The following is a 17,530-nucleotide window of genomic DNA, read 5'->3' on the forward strand; positions in this document are numbered from 1 at the left end:
AACATAATTAATTCTGGCATAAGTCAAAGCAAAAACTTACCAGTTATTTTAGTTGCATCTTTTGTTTCAGCAGGTACACCCATACCAAATTCATTCTCTCCAATGACTCTGAAATAGTAGATTGCACCCTCTTGCAAGTCCTCTACCTTGTAGACCAGATTGTGGCAGTTATTGGTTACACAAACCCAGGCCTTTTTGCTAGCTTCTCGTTTTTCAACATGGTAGGCTTTTACAGCATCACCCCCATCATTTTCTGGGACTTCCCAAGTAACTGTGGCAGAATCTTTTGTCACATCTTTAATCTTCACATTAACTGGTGGTCCCGGGGAATCAAGTACTTTGACAACCACAGGCAAAGTTGCAGTTCCAACACCATTGTCCAGTGTAACAGTATATTGTCCTGAGTCATTTCTTGTTGCCTTTTCAATAGTTAGGGATGTATATTTTCCAGTTGTTTCAACTGTAGCTCTGGATTTGAGGTCAACACCTTCTTTAGACCATGTGACAGAAGGCACTGGTATTCCTTTAAATGGTGCTGTCATTGTGAATGAATTGCCATGCTTGACAATCAGCATTTTCCTCATCTCAATATCAACATCGAATACTGGTTCCTCCTTTCTGTCTGTTGCTGCCTGTGGTTCGGAAACTGGGGATTGCTCACTTAGGCCTATTTTGTTTATTGATTTAACTGCAAAGACATATTCCAGATCAGCTGTAAGACCAGAAACAGTGTACTCAGTGCTCTTTGTCATCTGAATGGCAACAGCCCATTCCTCATCCTCTGTTTTCTTGTATTCCACTCTGTATCCAAGGACTGGTGTTCCACCATCTGACAATGGCTTGTTCCAGGTAATTGTTATCGAACTCTTTGTGTAGTCAAGAACCTTTGGTTTAGATGGTGGGGCTGGCACAAGTAAAGCATCCTTTGCTGTAGCTGGAGCAGATGGCTCGCTAGGAGGACTTAAACCTGCAGCATTCTCTGCAAATACTCTAAATTCATATTCACTTCCTTTTCTTAGTTTGGATACTATAGCTCTCTCATCTTTTACAAGCTCCCTATTGACTCTGACCCATCGAAGACTTGATTTCTCACGTCGTTCAATCACATAGCCACATATTTCACTGCCTCCATCAGAAGCAGGCTTAGCCCAAGTTACAGTCATCTCCTCACTGGATATATTTGTTACTTCAACATTTGTTGGTGCTGTTGCAAAGGTGAATGGATCAATGACTTTGACTAGTTCACTTTCAAGAGGTTCACCAAGTCCAAATTTATTTACAGCCAAAACTCTGAATATGTATTCATTGCCTTTGAGGAGCTTTGTGACCTTGCATGTTCTAGTTTTTACCTCTCCTTGTACAATTATCCATGCCAAACTGCTGGTCTCTCTTTTCTCAACAACGTAATGTGTGACATCTGCACCACCAATTTCTTGTGGTGGTCCCCATGACAGTGTGCAGTTCTCTGCAGTGAGCTCAGTTACTGACAAAGGTCCTGCTGCAGGTCCAGGTTTATCAAGGATCACGCATTTCACCGGCATAGTTACTGTACCAGCGACATTCTGTAATGTTAAGGCATACTTTCCAGAGTCACTCCTTTTGCAGTCTTTCACTACTATCATAGTGCTAGTATCTGTTGCAGCTATCTGAATTCTTGTACTGAGCTGAATCTCTTTTCCTTCCTTTGTCCATGATGCCACTGGTAATGGGCGTCCAGCAATGTCAGCACTGATCTTTAGGGTGTCTCCTGCTTTCACAACAACAACATCTCTAAACTTGACATCCATGATAATTCGTGGTGGATCTACATCATCTTTGACTGTGATAGGGCCTGTGTTATCTGATGGCTCACTAAACTGTCCAGCAGCATTCTTCGCAGTGACATGGAAATCATATTGCTGATCTTGAGTAAGACCAGTAACATCAAAGTATGTTTCAGGAACATTGGTAAAGTTGCATCTCATCCAGCGACCATCTGGAAGATCTTTACGTTCAATTATATAACCTGTAACTTTGGCCCCTCCATCATATTCAGGCTTTGTCCAAGAGAGAGAGACAGAAGATCTAGTAATGCTTGTGACCACTGGTTGACCAGGAGGATCACATGGATCTCTAGCAGCTATAGCCTCACTAACTTTGCTGACCTTTCCAATGCCAGCAATGTTTTCAGCATATACTCGGTACTCATAAAACATGCCCTCTTCAAGGCCAGTTACTTTAAATTCAGTATCTTTGATGAGAATCCTATTCACCTTTGTCCATAGAATACTGCTTCTCTCCTTGCGTTCCAAATGATATCCAAGAACTGTGCTACCTCCATCATTAACTGGTTCATTCCATGTCACAAGCATGAAGGACTTGGTAGCATGAGCCACACGGGGAGTAGCAGGTGGCCCAGGTTGCTTGAATGTATATTCTGCTGTAATTCCAGGAGAGTCAATAGGCTTACTCTTTCCATAGCGGTTCACTGCATATATACGGAATTGGTATTCAGAACCATGAGTCAGTCGAGATACCTTGACTGAATTTCTGGCAATGTTTGATGAAACAATCTGCCATACTGTTGTGTTGGTATCCCTCTTCTCAACCATATAGTTATTAATGGAGCACCCTCCATCATATTCAGGGAGAGACCATGAAAGAGTAATGGAGTCAGCAGTCACAGCATCAACCTTTACTGCAGCTGGTGGGTTTGGCTTGTCAAGAACCACAACATTGATATCTGTGGAAATGGTGCCAGCTGTATTAGCTAGGGTGATTTCATATTTCCCAACATGCTCAATAGAAGCTTCTTTGATTACAATCTTGCTTGATACTGTGGTATTTTTTATTGTGAGAGAACTTGTTTGCTTAAGAGGTAGGTCATCCTTTTTCCATGAAACCACTGGCTTTGGTCTGCCTCTTACAGGAACTTCAATAATAAGGTCATCTCCTGCCTTAACACTGTAAGTGTTGAAGAGCAGATTAATTGAAGGCTCTATCTCTATGTCTGTAGCACGAACAGGCACACCAAGTTCTTGGGGTTCACTCTTGCCTTTCTCATTCAATGCAATTACTCTAAAAGAGTATGTTTCAGCAGGTGTAAGGTTAGACACAGTAGCTTCTGGAACTTTCACTGTAGTGCATGCAACCCATTTGTCTGTGCCTTTTGACTGCATCTCTACATTGTAGCAAATAACTTTACTACCACCATCGTGGGCAGGTTTCACCCATGCAAGAGTCACACTGTTCTTGGTAACATCCACAAGTGTCACCTTTCCTGGTGACATAGGGACCTGGGCAACTTTGACTGGATTTTTTGTTTCTGCCATCAAACCAAAGCCATACTCATTAACAGCACACACTCGGAAGTAGAATATTCCTCCCTCTTGAAGTTCTTCTATCTTGAAGAAATTTTGCATGCAGTTGCTTGTGACAGTTGTGTAAGCTTTTCTTGTAGATTCTCGCTTTTCCACAATGTAATTGGTTATTTTGGCTCCACCATCAGTAAGAGGAGGTTCCCAGTAGAGAGTCACTGAGTCTTTCTTAACTTCTTTGACATCAAAATTCTGTGGCGCACTTGGTGAGTCAAGCACCCTGACATTCACAAATGCTGACTTTGTGCCACTCTTATTCTCAAGTGATAGAACATATTTCCCACTATCAAATCTATTGACATTGTCAATTACAAGCATGGTATATGAACTAGTAGTTTCAATCACCGCTCTCTCAGTTAAAGCCCCCTCTTCTCTTTCCCATTTCACAGATGGTTCAGGTCTACCTCTAATTTTAACAAACAGACGAAGTGATCCACCTGCACGAACAGAGACAGTTTTTCTAAGATGCGCATCGAGTTCAATCTCTGGTGTCTCAATTCTTTCAGTAGCAGTTACAGAGCCATGAACGTCAGCAGGTTCTCCAACTCCTTCTGAATTGAAGGCACATACCCGGAAGTTATACTCAGCATTTTCTTTGATGTTTTCCACTGTTAGGCATGTTGCCTGTAAACCTGTTGGAGGTGTACATGTGGTCCATTCTTCTGCAGTGGCCTCTTTCATCTCAACAATATAACCTTTGATATATGCCCCGCCATCTGTAGCTGGCTTACCCCAAATCAGAGACACAGATGAGGTTGAATAATCTGTTACTTTAGGATGATGTGGTGGACCAGGAGGAGTTGTTGCATTGACTGCTCTATAGAACAGAGATAAGTCACTTAGTACACCCACGCCAGCAGCATTCTCTGCAGCCACACGGAATTCATAGAAATGCCCCTCTGAAAGACCAGTTACTTTGAAATGCAAGTCAGAAAGCTTCTGCCTGTTGCACTTGGTCCATCTTACACCGTCTTTGTCACGTTTCTCCAGGTGATAACCAATAATTTCTGTTCCACCATCACTCTCTGGAACATTCCATGATAGAACCATTGAATCTTTTGTTATCTCACTTGCTTCTGGTGTTGATGGTGCACTTGGTGGCTTGTATGGGTTGCAGGCAATTATTGCTTCAGACTCCAGTGGGTCACCAATTCCATATTTATTGACAGCCATAACTCTGAAAATATATTCATCACCTGTCAGGAGCTTTGTCACCTTATAACTGGTAGTGTGAATATTTGAATCAACCTGAGTCCATGATAACCTGCTAGTTTCTCTCTTCTCAAGAATGTAGTGAGAAATATTAGCACCACCATCCTGAGAAGGCGCAGTCCAAATCAGATTACATCTATCAGACATTATACCAGTTATATTTAGTGGTCCAGTGGGTGGGCCTGGCCTATCAAGGACCCTTACTGTAATGGGAATTGTTTTTGTTCCACCAGTGTTTCTTAATACAAGGTCATAATGACCACTGTCTAATCGTGTACAGTCTTTGACAGTAATAGCGGCACTTTTCTGTGTTGTTTTTCTTTCAATGCGTAGTGTCCTGTCCATTTCCTTTCCTTCTTTCAGCCACTGAACATCAGGAATGGGTTTTCCATGAATATCTGCATCAAGAACTAAATTTTCTCCAGCACTGACAACAATGACATCTTGGTATTTAGGATCCATTGAAACACTTGGAGGTTCAATTTCATCTGTTGTGGTAATTGGACCGGTGCTTTCAGATGGCTCGCTGAAAATACCAGCAGCATTTCTTGCTATTACTCTAAATTCATACTGTTGGTCTGCTGTTAAACCACTGATTGTGAATTCAGTCTCAATCACATTGGTAAAGTTGACCCTCATCCAGTGGCCTTGAGGCAAGTCTCTCTTTTCAACAATGTATCCTGTTACTTTGCTGCCACCATCATATTGAGGTTTTGTCCATTGTATTACCACATGGTTTTTTGAAATAGAAATAGCTTCTGGAGTACCAGGTGGATCACATGGATCACGAGCCACAAAACTGTCTGAAACCTTGCTCGCTCTGCCAATACCAACAATGTTCTCAGCATATACTCTGAATTCATAACCAATTCCTTCCTCAAGATTACATATCTTAAACATGGTGTCTGTAATGAGAGTCTTGTTCAACTTTGTCCACAAGATACTAGTCCGTTCTTTGCTTTCCAAGTGGTAGCCAATTACTGAGCTTCCACCATCATTGACAGGCTCATTCCACTCAATTATCATTTGATCCTTGGTGGCAGATTTCACATATGGAGTTCCAGGTGGCCCAGGAGATTTGTATGGATACTGAACCACAATTGCCTTTGACTCCAAAGAAGAACTCTTGCCATATCTGTTTTCAGCAATGACTCTAAACTGGTACTCAGCACCAGTTTTCAAGTTTGATATTTTAAGAGATGTTCTGGCAACTGATCCAGCTACAACTTCCCATGTTGTGGTAGTGGTGTCTCGCTTTTCAACAATATAGTGCTTCACCTGGCAGCCTCCTGTGTAAGATGGAGGTCCCCATGAGATTGTTACAAAGCTATTGCTTACTTCATTCACTTTAATAGGGCCAGTTGGTGGACCAGGCTTATCAAGGATTATGATTCCAATTTCTTCTGTAATAGTACCAGTGCTGTTTGTTGCACTAATTGTATACTTTCCAAAGTCATCCTTACTGGCTTCAGTAATCTGTAGAATGGCCGATGTTGGTGTGTTTGAAGTATTGATTCTTGATGTCACTTTAAGAGCTTGTCCATCCTTCATCCAAGTAACCTTTGGCTTGGGACGTCCAAATACAGGTATTTCCAATTTAAGATCATCACCGGATTTGACACTGTATGTACTAAACTGTACTTTTAGGCTTGGTTCAATAGTTAAGTCATTGGCAATGACAGGAGCAGCAAGAAGCTTTGGCTCACCCTTTCCTGTCTCATTATAAGCAAGAACCCGGAACAAATATTCTTGACCAGCTGTTAGCCCAGTGACAGTGCCTTCACATGTTTTGACAGATGTTGCTACACCCCACTTTTCTGTTCCCTTGGGCTGCATTTCAATCAAGTAGCCTACAATCCTGCTTCCACCATCGTGCTCTGGTTTCTCCCAGGCCAGTGATGCACTTACTTTGGTAACATCAGTCAACATGATCTTTCCTACTGATAGAGGTACTTCAGAAGCCTTGGATGCAGTCTTGGTTTCAACTGGTAGACCAATTCCATATTCATTTTCAGCCATGACTCTAAAGTAGTATAGAGCCCCCTCTGCAAGATTTTCTACCTTGAAACTTGTCTTGCTACACTTTGTTGTGACATTAGCATATGCTTTTCTTGTAGATTCACGCTTATCAACAACATAGTTTTTGATTTTTGCACCTCCGTCAATAAGTGGTGGATCCCAAACAAGTGTAATAGAGTCTTTCTTAATATCTTTTACCACCAAGTTAAGTGGAGCTCCTGGTGTATCTAAAACTTTTACTGACACAAATTCACATGCAGTGCCACTGCTATTTTTAAGGGACACAGTATATTTTCCAGAATCTTTTCTGTCACATGAGTCAACTGAAAGCAGTGTGAAATTGAAACCCTTCTCAATTATGGCCTTCTCCGACAAATCCCCTTCATCTTTAGTCCATTTAATCTCTGGTGTTGGTCTTCCCTTGAAAGGCACACTGATTCTAAATGATCCCCCAGCACGGACAACTATACCTTTCCTCAACTCTGAATCAAGATGAATTTCAGGAACTTCAAGTTTGTCCTCTGGTTTCACAGGCTCAGGAATAACTGCAGGCTCACCCACACCTAATTTATTGATAGCACATACCTGAATCCTATACTCCTGTTGTTCTGTTAGTTTGGTTATTTCAAATTTATTAACACGCAGGCCAGTTGGTGGAGTACACATAGTCCATTCATCCTCCTCAGCTTTGCATATCTCAACAATGTATCCTTGAATAGCACTTCCACCATCATTAAGAGGCTTTCCCCATGCCAGTGAAATGGAGCTCTTTGTGGTGTCAATTACATGTGCATGTGTGGGAGGGCCAGGTTTATATTTAGGATCACAAGCTTTGTAGTATGATGTAGGTAAGCTGGGTTCACCAATTCCAGCTGCATTTTCAGCTGACACTCTGAACTCATACTCATGATCCTCTATAAGGCCTTGCACTCTGAAACATACATCAGTGACTTTTTGTCTGTTGCATCGGGTCCATTTGATTCCAGAACGATCCTTCTTTTCAATGATATAGCCAACAATTTCACTTCCACCATCATTCTCTGGTGCACTCCAGCACACAGTCATAGAATCCCTGGCAATGTTGGTCACCTCCAGAATTTGTGGTGATCCAGGGGCTATAAATGGATTCTTCATAATTACAGATGGAGTATTAATTGGCTCACTAACACCATAACTGTTGACAGCCATGACACGGAAGATATATTCATTGCCTTCAAGAAGGTTTGTCACTTTGAACATTGTGGCTTTACAAACAGCTGAGACAATGGTCCAAGCAAGGCGGCTTGTTTCACGTCGTTCAATTATATAATGAGTGATGGGGCTTCCCCCATCGTGTTGCGGGGGACGCCATGACAGTGTACATTTATCACTTGATACACCTGTGACCCGAAGAGGTTCTTCTGGTGGACTCGGTTTGTCCAGTACTTTTACCTGGAATGCAACAGTTTGTGAGCCAGCGACATTGGTGAGGTGAAGGGTATATTGCCCACCATCATGTCTGAGCACATCCTTTAAGACAATCATAGCCCGGGTTTCAGTGTTTTTGATCTCACATCTCATTGTGTTTTCAAGTTTTTTATCACCCTTGAACCACTGCATTGTAGGTATCGGTTTGCCATGTACATCTGCATCAAGTCTGAATGTATCCCCAGCATTCACAATAATGATCTGAGTATATTCAGGATCAATTGAAAACTTTGGCGGCTCTACTTCATCCAGTGCAGCAATAGGTCCACTGTTGAAAGATGGTTTGCTAATGGTGCCAACGGCATTTTTTGCAATTACTCTAAAGTCATATTTAGCTCCCTCTGTAAGCCCACTAATAGTAAATTGGGTTTCAATGACATTTGTAAAACTAGCTTTCACCCAACGTCCCTCTGGCAGATCACGCTTCTCAACAGTATAACCAGTTATCACACTTCCTCCATCATATTCTGGCTTTGTCCATTGGATTGATATTGAATCCTTGCTAACATGAATAGCTTCTGGGGTGCCAGGTGGATCACATGGATCACGGGCCGCATACCCCTCTGAAATTTTGCTGCACCGACCAATTCCAACAATATTTTCAGCATAGACCCTGAACTCATATTCAATTCCCTCTTCCAAAGGACTAGTTTTGAATTTTGTTTCTTGAATCAAGGTCTTGTTGATCTTTGTCCAAAGGATACTGTTCCTCTCTTTTCTTTCAAGGTGATATCCAATAATGCTGCTGCCTCCATCTGAAACAGGTTCATGCCACTCAACAACCATGTGATCTCTTGACAGAGAGGACACAAATGGAGTACCAGGTGGCCCTGGTTCCCTATATGGGTACTGTGCAACAACAGCTGGGGAATCTAAGCCATAGCTCTTGCCATATCTGTTTTGAGCAATAATCCTGAACTGATACTCTGCCCCAGTTTTTAGTCTGGAGACTTTCAGTGTTGTTCTTGCCAGAGAAACTGCAACATTCTCCCATGTAGTGGTAGTTGTGTCTCTCTTTTGTACAATGTAGTTTGAAATTGGGCAACCACCAGTGTACTTTGGTGGTTCCCATGACAGAGTAACACTTGATACTGTGACCTCAAGAAATTTTACAGGACCACATGGTGGTCCTGGTTTGTCAAGTGTGATTATTTCAAGTGTTGCATCTTTTTGCCCAAGAACATTTGACACATTGATTCCATACATGCCACCATCCTCTCGGGTAGCTTCTTTGATGCTAAGAATTGTACTATGTGGTGTATTTGAAATGTTCACTCTTGTTGTGAATTTTAGGGATGTACCATCCTTTATCCATGTCACCTTCGGTTTAGGGCGTCCAGAAATTGGAATTTCAACTTGCAGGTCTTTTCCAACAAGAACACTGTAATTGTTAAATGCAGGCCTAACATCTGGTTCAATAACAAGATCCTTTGCTTGTACTGGGACTGCAAGGGTTCTTGGGTCACTCTTTCCTTTTTCATTAATAGCAATTACTCTGAAAGTGTACTCCTCACCTGGGTTCAAGTTATTAATAACAGCCTCTAGTGTTTTTACATTTGCACAACCTGACCATTTTTCACTTCCTTTCACTTGCATTTCAACAAGGTACTGAAGAATTCTACTGCCACCATCATGCAGTGGTTTTTCCCAAGCAAGAGAGACACTTGTTTTTGTAATGTCTACAATGCTTAATTTTCCAGGGCATTGTGGCACTTCTGATACTTTCAGAGGATCAGTAATATCTGCAGGTATTCCAATACCATGTTCATTCTCTGCAAGGACTCTGAAATAGTAACAACAGCCCTCTTGAAGTGGTTCAATTTTCCAAGACAATTTATGGCAATTTGTTACAACAGCAGAGAAGGTTTTCCTTGTAGTTTCACGCTTTTCAACAATATAATTTTTTATCTTAGCACTTCCATCCAAGGCAGGAGGTTCCCATGAAAGAGTGACAGACTCCCTTGTAATTTCCTGAACTTTAAGGTTAACTGGAGCACTAGGAGTATCAAGAACTTTCACAATGATGGTTGCAGACTTTATACCAGATGAGTTTTCTGCAATCACAGTGTACTTTCCACTGTCATTTCTATTTAATTTATCAATCACAAGAGAAGTGTGACCACTCGTGACCTCAACATGTGCTGTCTCTTTAATGGGGCAGTCATCCTTCTCCCATTTAATTTGTGGTGTAGGACGTCCTCTAATGGGAACAAAAATTCTGAGAGATCGCCCAGCTTTAATACTGACAAGCTTTCTAAACTCTGGATCAATATCCAGATCTGGCTCCTCTGTTTTATCTTCTGGCTGAATGTGACCAGGAACATCTGCATGCTCACCAACACCAACCTTGTTAACTGCACATACTCTGAACTTGTATTCCTGTTTTTCTTTGAGATTTTGTACTGTAAAATGTGTTAATTTAACACCAGTTGCTGGGGTGCACATAGTCCATTCTTCAGCCACTGGGACAGCCTCTGCAACGGCAGCTTCCTGAGCAGGTTTTATCTCCACTGCTGCTGCTTTTACCTCACATGACTCAACAATAAATCCCTGGATTTCACATCCACCATCATAAATAGGTTTCCCCCATGCAAGTGACACGGATGATTTGGTTGTGTCTATCACCTTAGGATTATGTGGGGGACCTGGCTTGAACACTGGATCCAGAGCTTTATAGAATACTGTTGCTGAGCTAGGCTCACCAACCCCAACAGCATTTTCAGCTGCAACTCTAAATTCATAGAGGTGGGCCTCAAGTAGCCCAGTGACTTTGAAGGTTAGGTCTGTGACCGTTTTCCTGTTGCATCTGATCCATCTAACACCCTCCTTGTCATGTTTTTCAATGATATATCCAGTGACAGGTGTGCCACCATCACTTGTAGGTGCCTCCCAACTTAATAGCATTGAGTCTTTCTTGATATCAGAGACCTCTATTCCCTTTGGAGCATCTGGAAGCATAAATGGATCCTTAATAAGAACTGGGTCAGATTGAAGTGCTTCACCAACTCCAAACTTATTCACTGGGAAAACCCTAAAAATATATTCATTGCCTTCAAGGAGTTTTGCTACTTTCAAAGTTTCCGCTTGAACTTTGGGTTCAACAAGAGTCCAGATGAGTCTGCTTGTCTCTCTACTTTCCACAATGTAATGAGTGATTGTGCTTCCACCATCCTGTTTTGGACGTTTCCATGCAAGGCAGCACTGTTGACTGGTAACCCCTGTAATGGATATGGGACCCTCTGGTGCTCCAGGCTTATCTAGAACATTGACATTGACCTGGACAGATTTCTCACCACCCGGATTCCTTAGCAGCAGAGTGTACTGGCCACCATCAGCAAGCTTGGCTTCTTTTACAGACAAGCATGCAAAGCTGGTGGTGTTTTTAATTTCACGATGAATGGTGTTTCCTAGTTCTTGATCACCCTTCATCCAATGAATTGTTGGTAGTGGTTTTCCATGTACATCTGCATCAATCTTAAAGGATTCTCCTGCATTTACAACAATTGCCTGTGTGTAATGTGGGTCTAGGCTGATGCGAGGGGGTTCAATCTCATCCTTTGCAGTAATGGGCCCAGTGCTATATGAAGGATCACTAAAAACTCCTGCTGCATTTCTTGCAATAACCCGGAACTCATATTTTTGGTCTTCTGTGAGACCTGTGGCAGTATACTCTGTCTCAATAACATTGGTGAAGTTTGCCTTCAGCCAGCGTCCTTCAGGTAATTCTTTCTTTTCAACAATATAGCCTGTGACCTTGCTTCCACCATCATACTCGGGTTTCGTCCACATGATAGTGATGGAATCCTTTGTCATTTTAACTGCCTCAGGTGTACCAGGAGGATCACAAGGATCTCGAGCGACATGTCCCTGTGATATTTTGCTTGCCTTTCCAGTACCAACAATGTTCTCAGCATACACTCTAAATTCATATTCAAGGCCTTCCTCAAGGCCTGTGGTCTTGTAACTTGTGTCCTGGATTATACTTTTATTAAGCTTGACCCAGAGAATGCTGTTTCTCTCTTTACGTTCAAGATGGTAACCTAAAATGGTGCTTCCACCATCAATAACTGGCTCATTCCACATCACAATCATACTGTCTTTGGTTGAAGAATGAATGAACGGTGTTCCAGGCGGTCCTGGAAGCTTATATGGGTACTGTGCAATAACACACTCTGAGACAAGCAGAGGGCTTTTGCCATATCTGTTCTCAGCAGTGATTCTAAATTGATATTCAGTTCCTGTTTTTAGCCTTCCAGCTTTAACCTTGGTTCTGGCTAGATTTGCTGCTACAACTACCCAGTTTGTTGTGGATGTGTCTCTTTTCTCCACCAGATAGTTCTTAATGGTGCATCCTCCATCATACTCTGGTGGTTTCCATGAAATAGTGACACTGTCAGCTGTTACTGCTTCAACTTTCACTGGGCCAACTGGTGGTCCAGGTTTGCCAAGGACAGCCACTCCTATATTCACTGATGTCTCACCAGCTGTGTTTGAAAGTTTGATGCTATACTGGCCAACATCATCTCTACATGCCTCTTTGATTACAAGATTTAGCTGGTTGTCTGTGGAAGAGAAGTTAACCCTGCTTGTTTGCTTAAGTGGTGTAGCATCCTTCATCCAAGAGACTGCAGCTTTGGGACGAGCAATATATGGAATATCTATTGTCAGATCTTCTCCAGCAAGAACACTAAATGTTGTAAATAACAATTTGGCAGATGGGGCAATTACAAGATCTTTGGCAATCACTGGAACACCAATTTGGCGAGGATCACTGGTACCTTTTTCATTTCTAGCTGAAACACGGAACATATACTCTTCACCAGGAGTAAGCCCAGAAATAATTGCCTCTGGTACCTTGACAATCATGGCCTGTGTCCATTTCTCACTGCCTTTACTCTGCATCTCTACAACATATGCAACTACTCTACTTCCTCCATCATGTTCAGGCTTTTCCCATGACAGTGTGACACTTGTCTTTGTCACATCTTGAAGTGTAATCTTTCTTGGAGGAAGTGGTTTTTCTGATACTTTGACTGATTCACTGGTTTCAATAGGGAGACCAATGCCATACTCATTCTCTGCCAGTATTCTGAAGTAGTAATTGCATCCTTCTTGAAGCTGATCAACAGTCCATGTTGTTTTATGACAGTTAGCATTAACTGTAGCATAGGCCTTTCTTGTTGCCTCACGTTTCTCAACAATGAAGTTCTTAATCTTTGTGCCACCATCATTTAGTGGAGGATCCCATATAAGTGAGACAGATTCTTTGGTAACATTGCTGATTTGGAGGTTTTGTGGTGCACCAGGTGTATCTAAAACTCTAACAGTCACAGAAACTGATTTGCTTCCAGAGCTGTTCTCCACAGTCAAAATATATTTACCACTGTCAAATCTATTCACATTTCCAACTATTAAGGATGTGAAAGATGATGTACTCTCGATTGTAGCTCTATCCAAAGGTTCATCATTCTCTCTTGACCATTTGGCTTCAGGAGTTGGCCTTCCTCTAATTGGCACAAAGAGCCTTAAGGTGTTACATGCTCTAATGTTCACAACTTTACGGAGGTCAGCATCAAGGTCAATTTCTGGTGGTAAGAGTCTCTCTTCAGCTTTTGGTGAACCAGGAACAGATGCTGCTTCTCCAATACCCTCACTGTTAACAGCTGAGATATTTATTTTATATTCCTGATTCTCCTTAAGAGCTGTTATAGTAAATGATGTTGCTTTCACACCCTCTTTAGGAGAGACAATTGTCCATTCCTCCTCTTCAGTTCCAGGTATACAGGTCTCAACAATGTATCCAGTAATTTCAGAGCCACCATCATACAGTGGTTTGTTCCATGCAAGTGTGATGGAGGAACTACTTGTGTCCAATATCCTTGGATTACCAGGTGGGCCTGGTTTGAACAGTGTGTCTGTGGCTTTTGTGTAGGGACATGAGGGACTTGGTGCACTGACTCCAGCTACATTCTCTGCAAAAACTCTGAATTCATATTCATGTCCTGGAACAAGTCCAGTTACCTTGAAATGTAAGTCAGTTACTTTCCTCTTGTTGCATTTTACCCAGCGTAAACCAATTCTGTCTCGTCTCTCAATGCCATAGTTAGTAATTTCACTTCCACCATTGTTTGCAGGAGCTCCCCAGCAAAGCACCATTGAATCCTTTGTGACAGCTGTAATCTCAGGCATTTGTGGAGGATCGGGTGGAACATATGGGTTATCTGCAATTGTTGGGTCAGACTCAAGGGCTTCCCCAACTCCATACTTATTAACAGCCATCACTCTGAAAATGTATTCATTTCCTTTAAGCAATTTTGTTACCTGGTACTGCGTAACCTGCAAGTCTGTTGCCACATTTGTCCAAGCAAGTCTGCTTGACTCACGTTTTTCAATTACGTAGTGTTCAATGTTTGCCCCACCATCATCTTCAGGTGGAGCCCATGTAAGCACACATTTTTCTGCAGTGATATCTGAAACCATAAGAGGTCCTCTAGGTGGTCCTGGTCTATCAAGGACTTTAACATTGAATATATGTTTAGCAAATCCACCCACATTAGTAGCGGTCAGAACAAATTGACCTCCATCTTTTCTAAGAGAGTCCTTGTTAACCAAAGAAGCAGTGAGGTCTGTCATTTTTATCTGCAGTTTATAAGTGTTTTCAATGTCCTTTCCATCTTTGGTCCAAACCATAGATGGCAGTGGCTGGCCTGAAACGTCAGCATCAAGTTTGAAGACTTCTCCTGCCCTAACAAGCACAACATCCTTAAATTTGGCATCAACCATAATTTTTGGTTCTTCGATGTCATCTTTACAAATTATTGGATCTGATACATCTGATGGGTTGCTAACAGCACCAGCTGAATTTCTTGCAAGTACACGGAATTCATAGGATGCGTCTTTGGTTAGACCACTAACAGTAAATGTGGTTTCAATAATGTTTGTGAAGTTGGCCCTTATCCAGCGCCCAGCTGGTAGATCTCTTTTTTCCACAATATATCCCGTAATCTTGAACCCACCATCATATTCAGGCTTTGTCCACTGAATTGTGATTGTATTTTTAGACACATAGATTGGTACAGGCTGACCGGGTGGATCCACTGGATCAAGAGCAAGCATAGGTTCAGATGCTTTGCTTGGTTTCCCAATTCCAGCTACATTTTCAGCCATCACACGGAACTCGTATGCAGTGCCAGGCTCCAGTCCAGTTGTTTTGAAAAGGTTTCCCACCACACGAGCTTTGCTAATTCTATGCCAGACAATGCTGTTCCTCTCTTTTCTTTCAATATGATATCCAATAACGTCACTTCCCCCATCATTAACTGGCTCATTCCAGCCAACTGTCATTTTGTCCTTTGTGAATTCGACAACCTTGGGAGTGCCTGGTGGTCCAGGCACCTTAAATGGGTAAGCTGCAACAACAGCCTCTGAGGTAATTGGAGGTCCTACACCATATCTATTTTTGGCCTTTACGCGAAATTGGTATTCCACTCCTGTTGTTAGACGAGTTGCTTTAAATGTTGTTCGAATAATCAATGTAGACAGTTCTGTCCAATTCTGAGTGGTGGTTTCCCTTATTTCAACTACATAGTTATTTATTGGTACACCTCCATCATTTTCAGGCAAATCCCATGAGAACTCAATGGAATCACGAGATATTTTGTCTAATTTGATTGGTCCCCTAGGTGGTCCAGGGACATCATGCACTTTGATTATGATGTTATCAGTAACTGAACCAACTATGTTTTTCCCTGTAATTGAGTACACTCCAGTGTCACTTCTTAAACATTCGTTTATAATCAAGATGGTTGAAGTAGAGGTATTTTCAATCATTGTCCTCTGTGTTAACTTGAGAGCTTGATGGTCTTTTTGCCAGGTTACGGTTGGTTTAGGACGTCCAATTACGGGTACCTCAACCTTTATGTCATCTCCAGCCTTTGCTATGACTGTCTTCTGGCAGATACCCCGCAAGTCAAATTCTGGTTCTGTGTTTTGTTCTCTTATAACAATATGCTTGCTTTCACGAGGATGGCTTCTGCCTGATAAATTAACAGCCATGACACGGAATATATACTCCTCATTTTCATTTAAATTCTTTACAGTAAAGTCTAAAGACTTTACAGTGGTCACATGAGCCCACTGGTCTGTTCCTTTTTTTTGAGCCTCAATAACATACCCAGTTATTCTGCTTCCACCATCATGTTTTGGTTTGGTCCATGCAAGACTAGCTGAGTTTTTGCCAACATCAGTAATTGTGACTGTTTCAGGGGGACTTGGTGCTTGAGATGCTCTGATGGGATCTAGGGTTTCTACTGCTTCACCAATTCCAAATTCATTTTCTGCAGATACTCTGAAATAATATTCTGACCCCTCTAACAAATTTGGAATTCTTAAAGAACACATGGCACATTTTGTAACTACAGTAGCATATGCTTTGCGAGTAGATTCTCTTTTTTCAATGATATAATTAGTAATCTTTGCACCACCATCAATAAGAGGTGGTTCCCACTGAAGTGTAATGCTTTCCTTGTCAATGGCTTTGGGTTTAAGATTGATAGGAGGCCCAGGAGAGTCCAAAACCTTAACATTCACATAGGCAGTCTTCTTTCCAGCAACATTCTCTAATGTCAAGTCATATTTTCCTGCATCGTGTCTGTTGCAATCAGGAATGACTAAAAGAGTGTAAGACTCTGTACTGTCAATGTTTGCATAGGTTTTTAGAGCAGTATCCTCCTTTGTCCAAGTCACAGATGGAGTTGGACGCCCTTTAATTGGAACAAATATGCGAATAGAGCATCCGGCTTTGACAACTAGTGTTCTTCTCAATTCAATGTCAAGTTCTAGGTCTGGGATTACTTGACGTTCAACAATTTCAATAAGATCTACTGTTTGTGCTGGTTCCCCAACACCCATTGCATTCATGGCACTAATTCTAAAATGATACTTTGCTCCATTCTCCAAGTTTGGAACAACAAATTCTGTGATCATTAAAGGTGTAGTTGTATCCTTCACCCATGTCTCTTCTCCATCCTTTTTGTGCTCAACAGTATAGCCTGTAACAGGCATGCCACCATCATTAACAGGTTTGCCCCAGTGCAGTTCAGCTGTGGTTTTTGTTGTATCCGTGACTCTTGGGTTGATTGGGGGTCCGGGTACATCTAAATGAAAGAAAATATATTTGGAAAATAAATTGCAAGTATACATCTTGCAATTTAGAAAATGGAATTTTTTTCAGTGGAAAAGCAAAAACATAGTCTATTAGCCTATATCAAAGTATTGTGTAAAAAGTCTACTGTAAAAAGAATAGATTTTATTTTGCAATATTTGGTAAACTAAGTTTACTGTTGGATAATGACATCATTTGTGTTTTTAGAGCAAATTGACATAAACCCTGACCTCCTCGCTGACTTCATATTATCCTAAATATTCATACCAGTGTATTTGTTGTAAGTTAAGCATATTGTGATTTTTTTTTTTGT

General features: G+C 41.6%; 1 protein-coding gene across 1 annotated transcript in view; it reads right to left on the reverse strand.

Annotated features, from left to right (window-relative positions):
* ttn.1 (titin, tandem duplicate 1) overlaps nt 1–17,530 on the reverse strand; it is a 147,315-nt gene that overhangs the window by 25,620 nt on the left and 104,165 nt on the right. Inside the window, exon 178 of the mRNA XM_053626264.1 lies at nt 41–17,209. Coding sequence (XP_053482239.1) covers nt 41–17,209 — 17,169 coding nt within the window. The remainder of the gene's footprint in view (nt 1–40; nt 17,210–17,530) is intronic.

Source organism: Ictalurus furcatus, chromosome 6 (genome assembly GCF_023375685.1).
Source record: "Ictalurus furcatus strain D&B chromosome 6, Billie_1.0, whole genome shotgun sequence".
NCBI lineage: Eukaryota > Metazoa > Chordata > Actinopteri > Siluriformes > Ictaluridae > Ictalurus > Ictalurus furcatus.